General features: G+C 42.7%; 1 protein-coding gene across 7 annotated transcripts; it reads right to left on the bottom strand.

Annotated features, from left to right (window-relative positions):
• Positions 1-1,056: 1,056 nt before the first annotated feature.
• pak6 (p21 (RAC1) activated kinase 6) lies at positions 1,057-22,485 on the bottom strand. Of its 7 annotated transcripts, none has more exons than XM_078278357.1 (10): positions 22,109-22,485; positions 18,153-18,495; positions 8,937-9,184; positions 6,889-7,551; positions 5,813-6,346; positions 5,397-5,530; positions 3,623-3,749; positions 3,407-3,532; positions 3,115-3,249; positions 1,057-2,558 (listed from the first exon to the last, which is right to left on the bottom strand). In XM_078278357.1, exons 3-10 carry the CDS (start codon positions 9,138-9,140, stop codon positions 2,391-2,393), a joined length of 2,091 nt encoding a protein of 696 aa, XP_078134483.1. In that variant the 5' UTR covers positions 9,141-9,184; positions 18,153-18,495; positions 22,109-22,485; the 3' UTR covers positions 1,057-2,390. The 7 variants fall into 7 exon arrangements, with proteins under 7 accessions (XP_078134483.1, XP_078134481.1, XP_078134482.1 ...); XM_078278355.1 differs by lacking the exon at positions 22,109-22,485 and adding an exon at positions 16,875-16,958 and having other exon boundaries at positions 18,153-18,615; XM_078278356.1 differs by lacking the exon at positions 22,109-22,485 and adding an exon at positions 16,884-16,958 and having other exon boundaries at positions 18,153-18,615.
• Between the last annotated feature and the right edge of the window lie 53 nt (positions 22,486-22,538).

Here is a 22,538-nt window from a genome sequence, read left to right as displayed (position 1 = left end):
GAAAGCAGTCCTATCAGGGTGATGTGCGTGACATCAGCCTGTCAGCCAGCAAATTAAAGAGAGCATCGCTACAGGATGAAAGATGCCTGATAGACAAGATGGAATGTCAAGGGAACACCCGGGGCATGACAAACGATGCCGACAAAACTTTCTCGGTGCCAAAACCTCTTTTAAACGGCAAGAGTCAGCCTGTGCTAGGACTCGAGGAGAATGTTAAATCACAGAGAAAAGAGGCTAATGACATAGCTCCACCAAGCAGAAGAGAGCAGCAGAAGAGGGGAAGCTTTGGCCTGACTGGCAGACACAACAAACTGCTGTTTGCCAGAGAGGAGCTGGAGTCTGGGAAGATCCCAAGCCGTATGCCAGTGTTCATGGGCCTGGGGAACAGACTGCTGCGTCGATTCACCGCACCAGAGTTCATGAGGCTGGTGATAGACAGTTCGTCTGGATCCTCAAACGGCCGAGGGCGGATTTCACGCTCCGAAACCTTTCCCCTCTCTCACACACATCAGCAGGTCAACAGCCAGCCGAGCGTTGACAGCATCAGCGGAGTGAAGTGTGAGTTTGAAAGCTGCTCGTCTCAGTCTGCCCTAGACTAGAATGTTAAGCAACAGATATGGCTGCAAATGGACATTTTTACAGCACTTAAAACTCAGATAATGCAGGTTGATTACTTGGTGATATATTCTATTTATTGAGAGAAATAATTGTTTGCTTATATTGCAGTATATTAGTTTTTTCAATGTTCCTCAATATTAAAACGAGAGCTAAGTGTTCAGTTGCCTACAGCTGCATACAATTTTGCTATTTAAAATCATTTATAAATGAACATATCAGTATATCAGCTACTAAAAATAATTATTTTTGTTTCACATATATAATATTTATATTGTATGTAATTAAATGTATTTGATATTGCTTCTGTGTTTATAAGAAATATTGTATGTATTTTGCTTAAAGACTGAATGTGCACTGTATGGTTCATGCTGAATACCTAATAAACACTTTAAAACATCACTTTTTGTGTGTGTGTAGGAAAATGCAGGACTAAATGAATTCTGATTCAATATGCATCATTTATTGATTCATACAAAATTAAAATGTGTAATTCTCTTTTTCATGAATGATCAAGACAGAGATAGAAATACATGAAACACGTGAACATGTATCCGTGTCAGAATACAAAGACTATGTGCAAAGTGTTTCTCAGCAGGTGGACGTCCTGCAGCATCACATGCCAGGCCTGTGTGCTTTATCTAGGCAAACAAATGCAAATACAGTCATACACAACTTCTGGAGGAGCAACACACATGTCTTGTGGTTTTTAAAAAGTCTGTCACAATACAAAGAGGGTTGTATCAGAAGCAAACACTGAGATGTCAACTCACACACATCCATGTGCCCATGTGCTCATACACACATGCACACATACAACTATACACTCACATTTCAGTAAAGAAAAGTAAAAATTTGAATTTATCATATATAATTTACTGCAGTAGATCAACAGGGACAAGGACCTGATATTCTGTATTTATATTTACATTATTAATTTATCTACTGCTCTGTTTCAATTCCATACATAATAATGAAACCTTATTTGCAACTTCACATCATACAAACAACCCACAACACCTTTTGTAAATAAAGAATAAATATGAAAAAGGACTACGGTACTGGTAAATTTTCCAATAGCCCAATAGTAGCAGCTGGCCTTTCATCTACCCATTTATTATGTTAACAAAGGAGAATTGTCTTTCACGTCCCAGTTTGGTTCATATTCAAGCATTCACATCAGGCCAGGTGTGCCTCCATTTGGCCATGCAAAGAGTCTACTGTCAGTTTTTGTGAAGTGTACTGACCAGGTTGTTCAGTTTCCACAACAGAGAGTGTGAGTGTGCAGAGGTAATTTTATACTTCCTTAATAATGTCACAATGAGCTACTGTGGTTTAAGCCTAACACCAGCTTTATAAGCTTTACACTGCTAGCAATAATGCCCACTATGAACACTATAAAGGATCTTTAGAGTAGCATATGTTCATTACATTTAGTGGAATATTGATTTTTGCTATCAGTTGATATGCACCATGTTGTGTTGTGTTGAATCCCATTGAATGTTACAGGAAGCCAATCAATATTCAGATTGAGTCGAGAGGTGAAGAATTGCATGCTGCCTTTAACTCACTCCTAAAGTGCTTCTCTCATGCCTGAGACCATGCGGTGTCTGTGAGCCAAACCATCACTCTGGCAGCAACATGCTGTCTGGGTCTGCTTCTCTGGCGCTGATCTCCTGTTGGCTTAGGTGCTAGAGCAGTTGGACCCCGGTGCTGGTCCTCGCCTGGACAGGTCAGACTGAAGGTGGGTGTTGGGGAGCGGAAGCCCCACAGGGTCAACAACGAGACATGCGCTTGCGGTACTGCTCCACCAGAGGGACCAGGCACTGAGGTGAGCCGCTCTGCAGCAGGAAGGGGTGCTCCAGCAGGTCAGTGGCACTGGCCCGCTCTAGGGGTTCCCGAGTCAGCATACGGTCCAGGAAGTCTTTTAGAACAGGGGAGATCTGGACCAGAGATTAATGAGCAAACATTGCTGTAGTTATTTGTTACATTTCATAATAATAATAGTTGTGAAAATTAACAAACGTCTACAGCCATGCTAGTGGCTCTGTGATACAGTGGTGCTTTGAGCTAACATCAATATGCTAACATACAATGAAAATGTGAGGGTTGTATCAAATATTGTTGTTGATAATGTTGTATCAATGTTTCGCGGGTATAATGTTTACCATGTTCACAGTCTAAGTTTGGTGTATTAGCATGCCAGCATGTACTTATTAGCATTAAACACTAAGTACAGCTGAGGGTGATGGGAATGTCATTAAGGTTTGATCTGACGATAGCACTAAAGGAATACTCAGGGGATGATCAAAGTTATTACAATTCATCCAGAGAGTGACATGACTTTCTGTATGAAACTTCATGTCCGTCCATTCAGTCTGGACCAAAGTGATGCACTGACAGACAGATTGCCATCCCATAGTGCCACGCCACTAGCATGAATAAAAATTCTACGCGTAGCATATTTAAAGACAGAATATGTTGTGATTGTTCTTGTACCTGGCTGACATTCCGCACAGTAGGAGCCAGCTCATCCCTCAGTCTCTTCATAGCAGCTACAGGGGTTTCGCTGAAGTACGGGGGCTCTCCATCCACCATCTCCACCACCATGATACCCATTGACCAAACGTCCACCTGGTGCACAATCACACGTTTATATAGTAGTTCATATTTAGTTTTAAATTATGTAACAGGTGTTACAGCACAGATTTCCACTGTTGGCATTTACGCTACATGAGAGAGATCACCACTGTTATTCAGCGTGAGTGCATTTGAATGTGTGCCTCCTCACCTCAGTGCCATATGGTGATTTGGAGATGACCTCAGGAGCCATCCAATAGGGTGTCCCCACTAAAGATTTCCTCTTAGGGATGTCCTTGCTGATCTGAGCACAGAAGCCAAAGTCTGAAAGCTTTACCTGTGGGGAACAAGAAAAATACCTTACTATCAAGATAGCGAAAGACGGAAAGAAAAAAGAAAAAAAAGAAAGAGTAACAACATATCATACCCTTCCGTCTAATGTGAGTAGTATAGAGTCGCTCTTGATGTCTCTGTGGATGACTCCCTGCGAATGGAGATAGGCCAGGGCTTGCAGAACAGCTTCACATACTGTGGCAATCTGCTCTTCGCTCAGCCTGCAGGATAACACACACACACACAAATTTACATTAACTTTTAATTAATATTTCACACTTCCATTATGAGTTACGGTAAATCACAGCGCATTAAAGGCAACAATAACGAGTGGAAGGTTCAAAACAATAACTCCCACATAGCAGCATGACCAACAAAACATGTTCATTCCTCCACAATGTTAATGTGACTTTGATATTTTGTGCAACATAAAGACATAAGAGCCAGGAGACAAAAGGCCATTTTCAAACAACAAGCAAGGTCATGTTAGCCTGGCTCCGCCCTCCTACATATTTCCACTAAATTTTCATTTTCCTTCAGTACACCGTCTGGGTTTGCGGTATATTCTTGGGTTTTCTCCTGCCAAATCTTTACTGGTCCAATCAGCCAACGGAGGGAACAGAGGGAGTGGCTGAGAACGATGACATTGAGGTTGTGCGCTAGTTTGAGTTGTAGTTCCGTAATGGCAGCGGAGAAAGATGCGAGCGAAGCCAGTCCGTTGTGGCAACGCTGCCGAATATCCAGAAGTTAAAGACCGAGCAAGAACAATCTTTGCTGAGTTTTGTTGGTTGCCATGATGTTGTGGCCCCACATGGGGTTTGGGAAAAGTTAGATTTTCCAGCTCGCTCCGTTAGTGGTGAAGGAGTTAGCTAAGGCGAACGCTAGCGATGCTAAGCCGACGTCACGACCAAACGTTAGCGATTGGTTATGGCAGATCCAATAGTTTTAAACTTCAACAGAGTACCCGCCTTCAAGGAAGTTAACACTTGTCAGTGAAGAGTGGCCAGACTCTGTACAAAACAAATGTACGAGAGTCTGGTAAGATCAGGCTAAGGTCATGTGCCCACTGAAAACAAAGGTAGAGTTACCTAACAAAGTGCTGTATTCTCCCACACATGGAACTTATCATATTTAAAAGACACATATATTAGGAAAAAAACTTCCTTTCTTAATTTAGGGAGACTTTTATGAGTCACCCTAAGAGACTTTGAAAGAATCATTTGATACCAGACTGCAGCCAGGAAAAACAGAAGACAAAAAGGACCCTTATTCTTGATTGCTCTGCCAATATACTGATCATCTTAGTGTTTGACAAACAGTGGCTGTGACAGTTGGCTCATTTGATATGTCATCTGGCTTGAGAGAATTTTTTTCATCCCTTTGAGTCAAGTGATCTAACCCTGATGTCACCCTATGGAGATCGAGCCAACCATCTGTTAATAATATATAATACATTGACAGCTGTAAACAAAACGCCCCGACAAAATTCAACTCCCTTCTGCTGGTCGATATGTTTTCCTTATTTTTGATGTATGTGCTGCTGGACAACAGGACAGCATCAGGAAATCAAATTCTCAACCAAAATTGACTAGCCACATGTCATCTAAACATGCACATATTCAATTATGTTATTGAATTATTACTTTTCCCCAGAGAAAAGCAGCAGGCTTTGAGTGAGAGAGAGGGCTGAATGATAGTCTTTGTGAGTCTTTATGCTGCTGGTATCAACACGGATCCCTCAGCAGTCGATACCACACTACCCCCTTGTGGTTGATTTAGTTGTTAAAGATGATATCATAACCAAACAGAAAAGCACCAATGCAGCTTTCTTAAGAAAGGCCAATATTATATCTCAGTGGTGCTCATACCTGGTTTCAGACACAATGTTGGTCAGTGCTCCACCCTGCAGGTATTCCATGATAACCCACAGCTCCTCTTCCACCAGGGCTGACTTAAACATCTCCACCACATTTCTGTGCTGATAGTCCCTCATGATGACCACCTGCCAAACAAAGCATTCACGTTACAATCAAAATCTTTTTAATCTTATTAAAATGATACTTTCCCACAGACATGACCCACGAATGGCCACATTTTGGTTATCCAATGTTAAAGGGGTACTCAAGCAATTTAGTGTAAGTCCAAGATATCCTGACTTTTACTCTTTAGTATGGATCAGGCTCTAACTATCCAACTAAATAGTGTATTTTTGCTGCTGTAACCTTAAATGCATTGGTTTGTGTTTGTTTGTGGGAATCACTTTGTACCTAGTTGGATATTGTACCTCATTAAATAGTAACTCCCTCCTCTGCTGCCGCCGCAAGTCCATCATCTTCACGGCCACCTGCCTGCCGCTGTGCTTCTCTGTAGCAATACACACCACCCCCGTCGAGCCCTCCCCAATCTTCACAAAGTTCTCCAGGTAAGATCGTGGATCGCCCTTGTCTACCACCATCTGCAGGGCCGCCTTAAACTGCTCATGGGTCACCTTGGGTGGGTCTGGTGGTGGTCTGGGTGAAGGATGTTGTGGGGGCCTGAAAGCAGGGGAGCAGGTGCCTGGAGGACTGGTGGCTAGTGAGCCTGTAGGGGAGGGTCGAGGCTGGGAAGGGCTGTCTTGCCGGGGGTAGGGAGGATTGGGGCATCCAGAGTGCCTGAGAAAGGGGTCAGGCCCATTGGGCCTCAGCCCCATGTTAGGAGACAGGCCCAGTGTGTAGCTAGCTGAGGAGCGCACAGTTCGCTGGGGTCTGATGCCGCCCACAAGAGGACTGCTGTTGCCAGTGGGCAGGAAGCCGGAGTGGTACCTCACTGCCGACTCTGCCTGCATGATAAAAGAGAAAAAGGTGTAGAACATTAAGGAAAGGAGCTGAAAGAGAGTTGGCCGCCTGCCTGGGGTTCAAGATCTGCTTTAAAAGTGAATGTAAATCAAGTCCATCCCCTTCACTCTGCATCCACTTCACCTGATATGACCCATGTAAAGATGTTGCTATATGGACCCAAGTGTCCCGCTGAGATCTTGCCAAACACACCATCTCTCAACTTTTACAACCCCACTGGCACTTTAAACCCACATTTCATAATCAACCCTAGAATTAAATAAATAGTCAACCCCAGAGCTTTAATCACCTTTAGTGTAAATCTAATCAATATGCTGCCTCGCTATAGTTTCCACACCCTAAGCATAAAAATTATTTCTTGACAAAAAATGGATTCAGAGCTCATGCAAAAACAGTCAAGGACTATTATGATGTACATAGTGTTAGCAGAAATATGCATATATTTTGTATTCTATGAATAATGTATTATCAGTGCACTTAATGGCGAGAAAGATGTGCAAAGAAACTGCTGTAATGTCAGGCTTACTTTCAGGTCATAGGAGGAGAACGGCCTCCCAGGGCTGTTCTGGGAGTGCATGTACATCGGTACGTTGGGCCGCAGCTCCGTTGCAACTGTCGCTTGATCACCATGGGGCTGCTGTAAAGCCATAGCTGGGCTGTAAAAACAAGCTATAGGTCTTTGATTTGGTGGCATTCCCCTGGGCAGCTGAAAATCTCTCTTCCATATCAGTCTTTCCTGGGGGCTGCCCACCTCACCGCTCATATAAGCCCCGTGACTTAGCACCGGGATGTTCTGGGACTGAACTGGGTGCGAGGTTCCCTCCAGGGAGCTGACGCTGACTTCATAGGTGGACTTGGCCTTTGGCAAGATCCCATTAGGCTGCAGAGTGATGCTCTTCTTCATGCCCAAGTAGGGGGTGTTGGTCTCACTGTGGATGTTCCTGGCCCTGTCCCTCCACTGGTCTTGACCCGCATCCTCGTCCTCTTCATCATCCTGGGTCAGGTCCTCGTACTGGTAAGTATCTCTCTCGTTCACTTCCCCCAGTCTTCCCAGTGACTGGGCCCTCTTTCTGGCTGATGGGCTGCTCTTCCTCAAAGAGTTAGAACTGGTCACAGACAGACGGTTCATATCATTGATCATAGCTGCGATGTAGTCTCCGTGACCGATCATGCTCCCCCGCACAATGGTCTGAAAGAGGAGAGGAGTTTATCTTTATCACATTGCGCTTGCCATGATCACATCATATAACGATTTTGGACGAAAAGAAATAATGAGGGTGACATAATCATTGCTCAGAGGCGAGTTAAATTTAGACTTGAGAATCTGTAAAGGACATCTTTGTCATTCTTCAAAGACAGCGACTTAAATCATTTCCCCAGTGGCTCATTCTGACAATACACTGAGAAATATACCAAGCAAATGTATCAGGAGACATACTACAAAGTCAGAGCCTTGACAACTGTTCCTATGTTGCCAAATTGTTCCTATGACTTTGCAGATGCTATGCATAGTTAGCGGGCATGCAAAGGCAAACCTGCCCTGACAGAAAACAAACTTAAGATCTTTTGCCAGAATAGTGATACTGTTGCAACTGTATGCTGGCTCATTAGTCACTCTCAGCCAGGGAAGATTCACGTTCAGTTCACAGCCAGTCAACAGCCTCTCCTGTTTACCTGGTTCGGTGCCATTATATCTGCACAGGGGGTAGAGGTCAGATGACATCTCACCTACAGTAGCACCTCTCCAAGAGGAGAGAATAGCAGACGATAATGGCCTTGGTGAGATATCGTATTCTAAAACATGGTGGAATAATATTTTATTTTAATAGCAATAACCTGAAATGTACTGTATTTTCATCCATATGTTTTGTTTTTGCATTATGAGGTTCTTTTTGATGACACTATTAGAAAGATAAATCTGACCTAAATGCTGACATGATGGTTCTCATATTGAACAGCACTAATCACATTAGGGAATAAATTAAATGTTCGTTCTCTCTATTTTTTTTTTCTGGAGGGTCACAAACAGAATCGACCATATGCTACGTGAAGCATAGAAATCCTGAGAGTTGCAGGCTTTATCATTAACTGCCGTTTCCTTCTCTGTACCTGCACTTTTTATCCCTTATGCTTGACATCTGTGGGAAGGCACCGTGGACTGTTATTAATTGCCTGCATGGAGTAATAAATCTTGTGGCCCCTCTGAGTATTCAACATTGTACAGTCAGTGTACACAGCAGGGTCATTAGCCCAGCCCCATGATAGATAAGAAAGCAAAAACAAATGGGGTGGGGAGCAGGCCTTCCTTCTGCGTGGTCATCAGAGGATTATGACATTCTCTGAGACAGCAGGATGCCTCTGCACCACTGAAGGACACTTTTGCATCAATACAACAGGCAGCATATCTTTATGCATTAGTCTCTTAGAAATATTATTTATTTATTAATATTTTAGAATGGCAACACGTGATAGCTTAATGAGGACCTGGTTGAATGATGTGCTGCTAGTCATTAGTGACCAGTTCAAGGTAAGGTTACAGGATCAATAAAAAGTTGAATGGAAGGTGTGGTGTACCTTCTTTGGCCTCAGCTCCACCTCTGTGATCCTGGAAGGGTCCACCATCGGTTTAGGCCTGCGCAGGTTCTCTATCAGGCTCTGCCATTGGGTTGGCAGGCCAACAAAGCAGCCACGCTTGGAGTCAAATGAGGTGTGGACACGGTGCTCAAAGTTCTTGGGCGCTGATATATCAGGCCTCTTCTTTTTCTTCTTGCGAAACATCCTCAGGTCCACGTGGGCGGCAGCTTGCCTGCTTCAAAAAGTGCCTGTATAGGGAAAAATATTCAGCCTTTAATAAACTGCACTCAATATTGTATACAGCATTTTCCAGTAACTGTAATCTTGACATTTTAATTTAGGCAAATCTCTTCTGCCCCAGTGATCAAAACGATGGTGCTGCTGACTGACCACTCTCCTTTATTATCTATTCTCTGACCAAGTCTATTCAAATAACAGAGGATCTTTCTTTACGTGGGAGAAAATATTCAAATGGCTCATCTAAAAGCTATTCCCTGTCTGGAATGTGTACAGTATGTCCCTGCACACTGCAGAATGACTCCAAGGAGAGTGGATGGATTTGTAAGCACATGTGTAATGAAGGATATCTGGTCAATCAAGGCTTATTCATTCTCTGTGCCATTTTACTGATGAGCACGTGGCTGGGCTGGCCAGCGCCCACAGGCTTTCAGTGCATTAGCAGGACGAGTACAACACACAGACACAAACACACGCTCACGCACACACACAAACAAACACAAATATACTATGGCAGGCTATCCTTCATAAACCCTTTATAACTCATATCCTGTCCTAATTAGTAGCTTGTTTGCCCTTGATTGCAGGGAGGGTAACTACTTAATCCTTAGATGGATGGCCATGCGTTTAGCGAGCCACTAACTCTGGTTTACTATATGTTAAGCTTTATTTTCCATTCAAGTGTAAGGAAATAATTAAATACATTACATCTCATTTCCTCAGCTGCGCAGCTGTACTGGGAGATAATCACTCAAATTTAAGTCTCATGATTAATATTTATACTGTTTCATGTAGCTCTCAGTATGGAGGACGTTCCGGCCTGGCATGATAGCTGCGTGGCTCTAGGGATGGCAATGCTGCTCTGTTCAGTCTGGAACTGATTGATCCCCTTATCTTTTATTGCACGTTTGGGGTGTGTGTAGCCAAAGTCGAGAAATGCACAGGTAGGGAGGAACACATCCCTTTTATTCCGTATTCAATGTCAAAATTCTCTTGAGTGTGCAATAGTACTCCATTTTCATGGTTCAGTCCTTTCAACTTAACATGTGCATCAAGTGTCTATGTAGTCAGGGGTGCTGGTTCCATTTGAACTGGGAAGTTGGAATTTACGAGTTCTCAGTCGAAAATTTTATCTGGAACACCCCCATGAAGTTGGATTTCCCGCTCAAAAAGTTGGGAGAACCTTACCAATCCCGACCTCAAAATCCAAGATGGCTGCTCCGAGCATCAACAGCTGATGTAGTAATATAGCCTACTGTTTACCAGCATATCTGTCTTATTTGTGTCTCATTAAATCAGTCGTACACACACAGTACTGTCCTTCTATCTGTGGATATGCTGCTACAGTGTTTGTACGCGTAATTACTAAATAATGCGTTGTTATCAACTGGTATTGCTAACAGGGGCTAACCCGGCTAGAGCAAACCACACTTCCACCACCCAGTTAAATATAATAGTTTTCCGACTTGTTGTACTGGAAAACAGTCAACTCAGGTGTAGTGTCACTTTGCCAGACCTTCCTCCGCAGCGCTGCAAAGGAGGGTCTGGCTAGTCCACACAACATTCTGGGATGGGGGAAAAACATGCTCTGGTTTACTGGCGTTTCTTTAAACCACTCACAATCGTCCGGTGCCACATCGGTGCCACTGCAAAATAGACTCGGGAGGGAACTTCTTTTGGTGGAACATGTATACGTTCAAAAGTTGTTTTAGTCGTGCAACAGAAAACTCAGATTGGACAGATCTAGATCAGTCTAGCCAGCTGTCTGGATTTACCCTGCAGAGATCTGAGGAGCAGTTAACCATAGTCTTCATTAAAGACTTCATTAAAATTCCAACACACAGAAAGCGGAAGGTAACGGACAGCCGGCCGAAAAGAGTGAAACCCGGCGGAATTTCCGGCAGCAACGGAGCAATCCCGAAAGTGGAACGTTGTGGATATAGACTAACTCAGGTGTGACGTCATTCCCATCTCTGAGCTCTGTCTGAAGTAAATTAAATGGAACACAGCATAGTTAGCAAATGTGAGTAAGCTAACATGCTAAACTTAGCCGTTGAACATGGTAAACATTATACCTACTTAACATATACATGCTAGCATGACCACTTTGCTCAAAGCACCAAAGCACTACTACTACTACTGTCAGCCTCAAATGGCCACTAGCATGACTGTAGACTCATTGTCTTGTTTACTTTACCAGAATGTAGCACTTAAAGGCCCTGGTGCATGTAGCCAACACAGAGCCCTACAAGGTGCCCCTAGAATATCAGATACAATCTCCCATCATGCACTGTGAAATGGTGGGAGTTGAGGAAATTAGTTTTGCAGTTGTCTGCTGCTCAGCAGGCGATCACACTGGCAGGCTCTCCTCTTTCCACCTCCGTCCTCAGAACAGCACAGCTCTAATCGGCATTGTCGACTGTTGTGAGCTGTATCGGTCACTACCCCATCGCTCGCCACACCACATCACCAGAGGGTAAAAGGAGATCAGACCCGCTGGTCACATCAGCTAAACCTGCCTCATTAAAGAAAGGCGGGGTAAGGATGTGGGGGTATCACCCTCCAAGGATAATTCAATCACAAGGCTAATATGCTAAGTGGTGCATAAGTGTATCACTCTGTGCTCTCTCTATGTACATAATGTGGTGCTGGGAAGGACTTTAATTCCATCTGACAGGGACATTATGGTGTGAGGGTTCTCAGGAGGTAGGGAGAGAGACGTTGGGGCCAAGATTACAGTCAGACCTGGAGGTATTAGAGAAACACAGACCCAGTTTCCTCCCTACAGACACAGAAAGGCTTTTAAGCACCAATTGTGGCTGCTTTTGAATAAGGAATGCTTGTGTAAACAAGCTGCAAAACAGAATATTGCAATCTCTGCTTTTTAAATTTTCCGCTGCACAAGAGACTATCTCCATAGATAGCTGTTCAACGTGCAGATGTTGGCATTGCCTAAACAAATATTTACACATAGCGCTTATGTATCCTTTTATAAGCAGATCGATCAATATTTACTCATGAGTCAAATGCAAACTGCTACAGTCCTCCACTGCTAGCAATAATGGGGTGATAACAGCACAAATGGGACAGCTGCTTTGTATAGTAGTTTATCAAGCTTCATTAGTTCAAAGCAGCGGAGAGCAGAACATGTCACAGCATTCAGTATTCATTCTCAGTTTTCTTACTACTGTGACATTAGAGGCAAGTTGAAACACACACATACTCTGTGTTGATTCATACCCGGGCAAAAGAAATTGAAAAGTTGATGCAATTATTGATTTACAAGTTTTAATCACATGCAACTGGCCTTATATTGACCCTTCCTACTCCGCCAAGCTTATGACTGTCTTGATAACAATATTCTATTGATTTCTAAGCCCATTGTATAAAATGTATGCACAGAGCTGAACTTGCACGGTGCATAATCACGCTTTCTAGTCACATCCCTCTAAACTGCAGGGACTTGACCCTATGCCTCAGTGGCTTGTCTTGAATCTATCAAAGTGCTGAAGCAAAAACTCAGCCGGCTGCTGTCAGAGATGTGAAGAGCCAAAGAGGATGAGGTCACTCCGAAATTGTGCTACATTAGGTATTTCCATCTCTACAACTGTGTGCATGAGCAATAAAATTGAAGGCGTGACCTGAATATCCACGAATCAGTGAGAACTAAAATCTCAGTCACAGAAAATCACATGAGCATAAAGATAGAGCAGAAATGCAAGCAGGCAATCTATACGTTTCCCACAGACAACATGACAAAAGAGGAGAGGGCATGCTTGCATTCCCCTCATGTTCAAATCACCCCGAGCAGGTTGTGTTGTGGATGAGTGGGAGAGGGGATCGAGAGATAAGAGAGATATTGGATTTGCTCGATGTTAGTGCTCCGAGCTCTGTTGAATGATTTTTTTTCTTCCTATTTGCCCTGATTTCTGCCTCTTTTTTTTGTTGGCATGCATGCATGAATGTAGTGAGTGTGCAGGTGACTGTGCTTGCAAGATTAATATGGTGTACAGTCCTTCACTGATCTAATTTTAGGACACATCATGCAACTACCCCCCCTCTGTCCTCTCTAGCACCAGACGTGTGTTTATTTTGTACAGCAAATAGTGAGGTGAGGGTGGGAAATGAGGCAATCCTCTTTTTGTGTTTGTCAATGCACGTATAAACATAATCCAGCTATGCTGAATTACAGGGTGCTACATCTATTTCATAGTGGCATAGATAGCATCAAGGTCTTAACTGCTGTTTTTGGACTGCAGTGCAGTATGGGGGGCTTAGAGATTGCTCTCCTATCAGCTTCATTATGATGACCGTTCTGCCCTTTGAATGTAATGAGACTGGGAGGAGAGGGAGAAAGGGGGGTCTTGGTTGGTCATCTCTTCCTTTTCCTTGTGCTTCGTAAAACCCACACACACACAAACACACAGACATACACACGGCATCTGAGGGCATGAAAAAGGTATACGAGCGCTGGACGTGATCGGACAGTACAATAGCAGTGCTTATGACTTAAGTTGTCTGCTTTCTCTTTGAAGTCACCTCTGCAGACAAAGAAGGATTGTCAATAGGATATGACAAGTGATGTAATAAGCTGTGTTCAATGACATGGAATAACACATTGCTGTCATGCATATTTCATGCTAGTAGTCTGATACATCATGCATGACAAAGCACTTGAAATACAAGGAATGTTAGAGGATGGCACACATCTACTGCCTCTGTAAAGTCTCCCATTGTGCAAATGTGGCTTTTTTTTTAGCCCTGCTTAGCTTAGTCCTAAACCAAATACATGCTAAAAAATAAGGACATTCCATTTATCCTCAGCTGCACTTTTTGTTTTCTGCTAATTAGCAAATGTCAACATGATAACACGCTAAACCAAGATGGTGATAATAAACATGATACCTGCATAGCATAAGCATTTTAGCATTGTCATTGTGAGCATGTTGGCATGCTGACTTTAGCATTGAGCTCTGAAGCACCGCTGTGCTTAAGTACTCACAGAGCCAGTAGCATGACTTTAGACTCTTGCTCCAGGATATGCATGACATTGAAGGAGCTACTCAGAACCACAGGAGGTTCAGCAGCAAAGAGAAAATACAGGTGAAGATGCCAGTTTTTTTGTTTTTTTTTAAGTGGCCAAAAGTGGTCAAAAACAACTTTCTCAGTCCTCAAAGTATTTTTACCTCTGATAAAAGCTCCACTCAGGGGTAAGGAGGGCACAATGTAGAGCATGGGAAGTGAATGTCATGGACTAGTTTCAGTATATAGTTTATGAAAAGCAAAGCACTAAAGGAAGACTTTTCTGTTTTCTCGGACTCGTCTTGGACTCGTTAGTATTTTGACTCTGACTTATCTCGGACTCGGCCATCGGACTGGCCAAATATTCTAGTTGGTCTTGACTGAGTCCAGCACAATATGCTTTTGTTCTAAAGCAATTTCATCCTTCAAAACAAAACCATTGATAAAGCGCACGTTCAGAAAACAGGTATTAGTATTTATTTATTAGGTATTTAATTCAAAATCCATCTAGAACGGGCATCGAGATTGGTCGCCTGGTATACACCTGGCTGCATTATATACCTCAATCATCAGGTATCAATCATTTTCATTTTGGCCACAGACACAATGTCAGCAAGCATTTTCTATGAATTGTTTAGGACAAGTAATAAGTTCAAGAATGGCAACATTTAATATTTTAAGTAAATAATGTGGCCTAATTTGACCGTTTCTTTCTACGATCTTGACTGTCTTTCATTTGGACTCGGTCTTGACTTGGACTTGAACCTCTTTGGACTTGACCTTGACTCGGTCTCGACTAGTCCTGGTCTTGGACTTGTCTTGGACTTGACAAAGGTGGACTTGACTACAGTCCTGCAAATAATATTCAATGAAATTATATCCATATTCTGCATTTGAATTTCAGTTTATAAATTGGGCATTAAGCAGGGATGACCCATATCCACACAGAGAGTTAATTGATAGTGACATATCTCGCAAGATTTCTAATGTCACATAACTCGCAGCGATGCGTCATGTGTAGGCTTTCACTCAAACCTCTGCATGAAGTAGTGCAAGTCGGAAACGGTTTGAAGTCACAGAGCACTGCGATTCTGAGAAAGTAAACAATCAAAGAGCTTATCTGTCATTTTCATGTGGACTGAATGAGTAACAAAGGCCTCAGGATTGGAAGTGTATAGAAAAATGTGATGTCCGTGCTCATCGATGTGGGCTGTCAGTTCTTCAAGGGCAGACAGCTGCGCAGGAGTGCACATCAGTCTTGTGTTAATATTGACAGGAGGAAACAAGAAATGAGAGGTCAGGACAGGAGGAGAAAGCGTGGGGGAGGAAAGGAGAGTCTGGACACTCAGATGTTGTGACTGCAAAAGAGATGGAAAGGAAGAAAGCGAGAGGACAGAAATGAAAAGAATAAAGATGCTGAATAGATGGACATAGATTTACAGTGTCAGTGTTTATTTGACTAATTTAGTGGCACGGTTTTGTGGCAACCAAATGTTCTGAAGATGTAACCTCTTTTCCTAGTCATCTTGGGAAGCTTTGTCTGCAGTAAACAAGTAAAGGGGATTTAAGGACAGGACACTTGCATCAACAGAGTGCGTATATCATTCTGTCATCTGACATATTGGCCAGTTTCTACCAGACAAGATAATGGACAAGAAAACTAGTTTGTTGTGTCCTGCAGCGATGAGTGTGGACATAAGTGCACAGTAAAAGCTATAGCCTCTATCTACGCCAAACACCTTAACATAATGGCATTGTAAAGGCAACACTTCTAGTGTCCTGGGGCTTTTATGTGATGTTCTATTAATGCTGACACATCACTAGAAAAACACTCTGAACTAAGAAAGTGTGCTTCTTCATGCAGTGTAACAATATGTATACTAAGGGCTAGTCAGAAGAGTACGGAAATGCAGCACTGACCAACACTCTGTTTAATTAAAGATCCTCTTGGCTCTCACAAGTGCTTTGAACAATTTGACGCTGTGCTGATGGAGATCTATGATCAGCCTGGACCAATGGTACGAGCCCAGCTCTTCTCTCTTGGGTCTAATTTATTGATGCGCCAGGCCTCGGTGCAAGCTTTACTGTACGCGGATGTGCTTATGAAAGCTTTGATTTATATTTTTTTTAGCCCAGGCCTCAGCGTGTCTCTCCCAGGGACAAAGCACCAACCATTTTTAACCACCGAGTATCAATCTGCACCAACTCTGCTGCCCTCCTCTGTCACCCAGCATGGATGCTGTTTCAGCCCAGAGAGGGGAATCATGGCATGCTGTCTTAATTTGGACTCTGTTTTAATCCTTAGTGCTTGACGTCTCGTGGCTGGTGGCAACGCTAAGCTGCTAATGCCCACTGTCCCCTCCTTCTGCTGACATGAACATGACACTAGCATTCCTCTCGAACAATCACGAACACAGCAGGGCACATGACAATGATGTACCGCCTACACCTGTGTGCTGTGTTCATGCGTGAGGACCCTATCACTTCCTGTCCTGTCAGTGTCCCAGTACATGGACTAGAGTCTGTGCTGCCAGTTTGTGTTGCACTAGGAGCGTGGAAGCAAGATGGGAGACATGAGACGGCCTCCAGAAAAACTTTTAAAAACTTTAGACTTTGGAACGTACACGTCATCCTCAGTGAAGCAGATGTCCAGCTGTGTGTGTGTGTGTGTGTGTGTACCAAAGAGACCTTCTCTGCCACCTCGTCTATTCCTTTCCCTCTTCTATTCCTCTTCCTTGAATATCAAGTAGTGACCTGAGTAACCTGAGACACAAACACATGGTAGTTTCAGAAGAGCCTCAGTTACTTTATCATCAGACTGAAATGAGACATGAAATGCACTGCTAAAAACACCAATACGGAGAATGCAGTTTGGATCAATCTGATCCGATCTGATACAGTCCTTTGTGTTGATCACTTACAGTATATGTCTGCAGTCACGATTCTTAAGCAACTGCATGAATGTTTAGATCCTGTCAATAAGAATGAGTGCAGAGGCGATGCTAAAGCGCTAACTGAAAACTAAAATCTATTTCTTTTAAAACACCTTAGCCTCAAATTGATTTTCACTGGGGATTTAGCATCTAATCTACAGTAGAGACTGAAAGAAAGACTTTATAAACCTGTTTTCAACTATACAGGGCAGATTTCTTGTTTCTTATAATGTCTTAAATAAATAAAGTCAAACAGAGCACAGTTCAAACCTCGCCTCCCACGTTCTTGCAAGCTCTTGCACAGGTTTTCAAATGATTACATTAACAGATGAAGGTAAATGCTGTTAATAAAATGTCACGTCAGTCTACTCTCCTGTGCCAGCATTCATCTACTGAAGTGTATACAGTAGCAGCTTAAATCCTCATGCCCGGGTATGACCAGAAAGATCACCTGAGAACTCAGCCTACACACGCGCACACACACTAGAATGCACAATGGTAAAAACAGGAAGCCTCTGTCCACAGTGCACATAGCAATGGCACAGTCTGTATTTGTCAAGAGTGATCCTATCTCAAAGAAGACAACATTTTAGGGATTGTTGTATCCTTTTTCTTGAAATAGAGGTTGAGGACAGAAGCGACAGAGGAAGAAAGGGGATGTGGGGAATCTGAGGAGGAGGGTGAGCATAAGGTGAAGGCTCTTTTGAGATGCAGTCCATCACTGAATACAACCATCAACCCACTCTGTCTTCCCTTTTTTTTGTACCCTTTCTCTCCCCCACATCAGGACCTGGCTGCACTGCATTCTGCTCACAGCCTCTCCACCTCCTTCTTCTCAACCTCCACCACGGCTAATGCCTACCGACTGCATACACTAGCCTGCTCTTTATCAATGACGTTAAGCCTCTTTTCCTTTTTTCCCCACCATCTCCCCCTTCTTTACCCCACTCTCCTCACCGTGGAGAGAGGAAACAGGGATAAATAATTGTAAGAAGAGGGGGAAAAAAGCAGTCACCCCCCTTACCTTTCCGTTTAGTGAAGAGGAGAGCCTCTCTCCTCCAGGAAGGATTGGAAGCGAGAGTGCGCACATACACACTCACATACACTATTATACACTTGCATTCACACACACACATACACTCACACACGTACATACACGCTCTCTCTCTCTCTCTTTCATACACACAACGACGTGGAGGGCTGGCTCTCAAGCAAGCGCACACTGCAGGCTGCCGCTTGCCTGGGAAAGCCTGATGCGTTCCTCCCTCCAGGCAGAAGCACACACTGCCATCTCAAAGACTCTTTGTTGGGTCTGATTCAACCCCGGCTCCGTGGCTGAGTGCTGGTCCGTGTACTGCTGCCTGCTCCTGGGGACACAGGGTGACCGTACAAAGGAGGGACAAAGCCATGAAGAGGAAAGGCAGCATCCAGGAGGAGAGAATATCACAGACCCAGAGAGCTCCTTCCACCCCCCCCCCCCCCCTCCCTCTTCTTCTCTGGCTTGCTGTATCTCTCTCACACACACACACACACACTCCCTCCCACCTCCCTCTCTATCTCTCTCTCTCTCTTTATCACTTCCCTCCTTCTCTGCCTCCTCCCACTCCCTCATTGGGCTACAAAAGAATTGATAGCAGCATGTGCGTGTGTGTGTGTGTGTGTGTGTGTGTGTGTGTGTTTAAGCTGGTTTCCAGTGACTGTAAGAAGAGGAGAGCTCAGCTACATCACCTGGGATACCTTTCACCCACCTCCCTGCCTTCCATCTCTCCCTCTGTCTCTATTGCACGTATTGTGGGTGACATGAGAACGTGAGGGCGCTGTGTTCACCCAGTGTGCTGCTGTTCAGTCAAATGCATTATCCATGGAATGACAGGGTCAGAGATGGCAGATGGTGGGAGGGGTTGTTGTATTTGTGTGTGTAAAGTGGGGTGGGGGGTGGGGGGGTTGGACAGTGTGGGGCTATTTCTGTAAAGGGTGCAATCCTCATCCTCACAATCTCTTTTGTGTGACTTCTTTGTAGGTGAAGAAACTGAAGTTACAACACTGCCCCAGTTAAGCATCCTCATTATTTGACTGAAGCATTCCCCTCTCTTTCCACCACAATCATTTCCTGAATAATTTATACAGCAGCTAAGACCAGACACAAAGCAGGAAAATGTATTAGGGTCAAGTTGTGCAGAAATTGCTCGCAGCAGAGTGAGTCAGATTTGGGGCATACATGTTGTACATGGCGTTTTGATATGATGAGACGCTTGCAAAGACACTATAACAAGCTTAAATGATGATGTTCCTCCTTACAATCAAAAAGGCTCCACTGAACCAATCTACATAACAATGACAGATTTGCCTGTTGGGGGTATAGCAGACACGACTCCTCCCTCTCTTTCACTCTTACTTGTCAGCATTATTGTCACAGATATGTATTGGCTTGGCAATATTTTACTGCCTCGCATGACTTATTTTCCTGATTTCTTTTGACTTCAGAGCTGCGAACAGCAATAAAACGGTCTTGTAATAAGTGTCTTATATGCAAAAAAATGGCGGTTGTCACAAAAATATCATATCATCCTCATAATCCTGCAGCGATCCTCCATCATCATAATCTGATGAGCCATTTATGTACCCAAACTCATATCTCTGTTTGGCCCATATGAAGGAAACTTAAGCGGTCAAAAGGTTAATTAATGAAAAATGTCTCTCTGCTTTCATGATAGTTTTTACTCAACCTGACCATTTCTTTCAACAAATACAGCAAATGCATCATACAAATATATGACTCATGGGTAAATTTAGCTAAAAAACATATTTTTGTCCCTCTTGACATAAATTCTGTTGTACAATTGGCTAAGAAATTAATTTTTGATTTAACGACAAGATTGACTTTTGTGCTTTTTCATTTGTGTTATTTTAGAGGGCATAATTGCAAATATGCAAGGAAAGCTAAATGATTAATGATTGTAAATTAAGGCCCTGGCTGATAATCGGGCCATTTTTTGGCAGTTTGCAGATTATCTGTATTGGCATTTTATTTGTGAATAACCAATAAAGTAAATCAATTAAAAAGTGTGCTACTTTGGCTCCGCTACAGCTCTGTCCCTCTGCTTCGGTTTTAATGTCCCGCCCACTACACTATCTGACTACTATCTTTTACAGTGTATTGCGTTGAATGTTGCTAATTTATTAAATAATTGCTTAGAGCATTTAAACAAAGTTTTGTGTTGGAGTTTGTAACATTCCAAAATCTTATTTTCATATTCACTGTCGATGCATATCGGTTCCAAAAATCGGTTATCATTAACTACTAATAATTAGTATCGTATCAGCCTTGAAAAAACAGTATCGGTCGATGCCCTAGTAGATATACATATTTTTACATTAAAAAATGTTGCTATTATTTTCTATAATTATTTGATTTGTTTTGCTTCTGCAGGATATGTGCGTAACATGCTGTATATTGTCTCTGTAATGACAGGATTATTTGATTTTTTTTAAAAAGCATGTCTCTATGGCGATACATTAAAATGGTAAGAGGTCTGTTAGATTCAAACTAAAAGGGGACTTTGAGGGGTTTATTCAAATGTATTTGTCAGCTTCACTGTCAGACTTTAAGACCTTTAAAGCATCTCCTGAATACATTTACCCCCCATTGGATACATAGTAGAAACAGCTTGTAATGTAAAAAAGGGCTTACAATGAGCAGTCTTAAACCACTGTGTCATTAAAATGAAAGCTCAGGGTCCATATAAGTGATACTGCCCTAATTGTTTGCATTTCAATTCATTCTATTGTTTAGGATGAATCTGTAAGGATTACACCAAGGGGTTATACGGGTTCAGCCTATACAGCTAAAGCAAATGTAATTTCTTGTCAAAATCCATTGACATTTCCAGATGACCTATAAATTCATTTTAATTCTGTAAGAGTGAGGCAACTACTGATGAAATTAAGACAAAGCTGGTGTCATTCTCCTGCTTGCTCACCAATAGTGTCATATATGCAGATATATATTGCAGAATCAGGTTTAAATCACCTCTCAAAACGTTTTTCAAAAGAGCCTTTTACTAATCTAACCACACTGTTTTATTTTCATCATGTCTTATTTATTAATTAATCTTTTTTTTTATCTTATATTATTGAATATTTTATTTTCCATGTCATTTCTGTATTACCCGGTTCAACCAAGTCCATTTCTGCCCAGAGTAGAAAAAAGTAGATGAGAATAATTAAAAAAAACATTCTCAATGAAATGAAAAAACAAAAATGCTCAATTGTGACACAAAAAAGTCACAATTATGAGGCAAGTTATAATTTAGATTTCCCAAGTTGAAATTATGATATAGTAGGTCAGCATTACTAAGTAAAAAATATGAGCTACTTTGAGTGAAGTTATTTCCATATTTTTTTCCTTTTCCTGGCTTGAATGGGCTTCCATACTTATTGTATTACTTAATTGTTCTCAAGATTTACGGATGCACTTTTGGAGACTCTTACCTCTCCATGCCTGGCTGGCCAAGTGCAGTTCATCTTGATGCAAAATGTCTAAGTGAGGTACTGCAGAGGCTTGAGACAACTTTCTGTGAACTGGTGCATGTAAAGACAACAAATAGGTTAAGAGCTCTGACTGTAAAACATAGCTCATACAGAGCCTGAGCTTTCTTGTCCATCAAAGTAACAGTGCTGGACAAAAGGTCTTCTCTGAGGTCCTGTCCAAAGCGCATTAAGAAAAGGTAGCTTGCTTGTACCATCTGTCCACTGCAGTAAGGGAGAGCTATGGATTTTCTGTCTGAGACGCTATTGGAGTCACTGGCTGCTTGCTTTCATGGGATGAGCTTTTAATAAGTCCTGCCAAATAGCGAGCCATAGAGGATGCATTACGCTGTGTTATGATGGGAGTGCTTCATGTTGCTTATCATTTATCACTGAATTTCAGCTGCTCTCAGTGCTAAGCCAAAATTTAAAGCAGACAGTTTGGGAACTCACCAGCTGAAAGGATCTTGGCTGACAGCGTCATATTTCCAAAAATGAGATTAAAGTCTGTTCCTCCAGTGGTCCATGTGCATGTAAAAGCAGCAACACTCCATAGTACATCAGGGCAGTGACCTCTTGGGGATAACTAAGGCCTGCTCTGCCCACAACTGCAAAGGGTGGATTTCACTTGCTAATGAGCCAACCAGCTATCTTCCAGCCATTCATCAGACTCTGCCCTGCGAGCTGCCTGTGTGTGAAGTACATCCCATCATCACAGTAGATTAGGTTTACTCCCACCACTTTAATCAGCAGGCTTCTGGGTAACCTCTCCTGGACAATGATTAACATTTGACTAGCTGAATGCATGATTTGCTCATAAAAGTCTGATGCCCGGTGTTGGAATTCCTTAAGATAGATCCTGCAGTGAGAAAGTAACATTTTG

The sequence above is a fragment of the Sander vitreus genome, chromosome 20 (genome assembly GCF_031162955.1).
Source record: "Sander vitreus isolate 19-12246 chromosome 20, sanVit1, whole genome shotgun sequence".
NCBI classification, from domain to species: Eukaryota; Metazoa; Chordata; class Actinopteri; order Perciformes; family Percidae; genus Sander; species Sander vitreus.
Note: the sequence above shows the minus strand (reverse complement) of the source record. Positions and strands in the feature narration are given on the sequence as shown.

Coding starts and splice junctions, on each gene's coding strand:
- pak6 (XM_078278357.1), bottom strand. CDS start 9,140: ATGTTTCGCAAGAAGAAAAAGAAGAGGCCTGATATATCAGCGCCCAAG. Junction 6,347..6,888: donor TCTCCTCCTATGACCTGAAA/GTAAGCCTGACA, acceptor TTTATCATGCAG/GCAGAGTCGGCAGTGAGGTA. Junction 2,559..3,114: donor CTGTGCGGAATGTCAGCCAG/GTACAAGAACAA, acceptor TCTCTGGTCCAG/ATCTCCCCTGTTCTAAAAGA.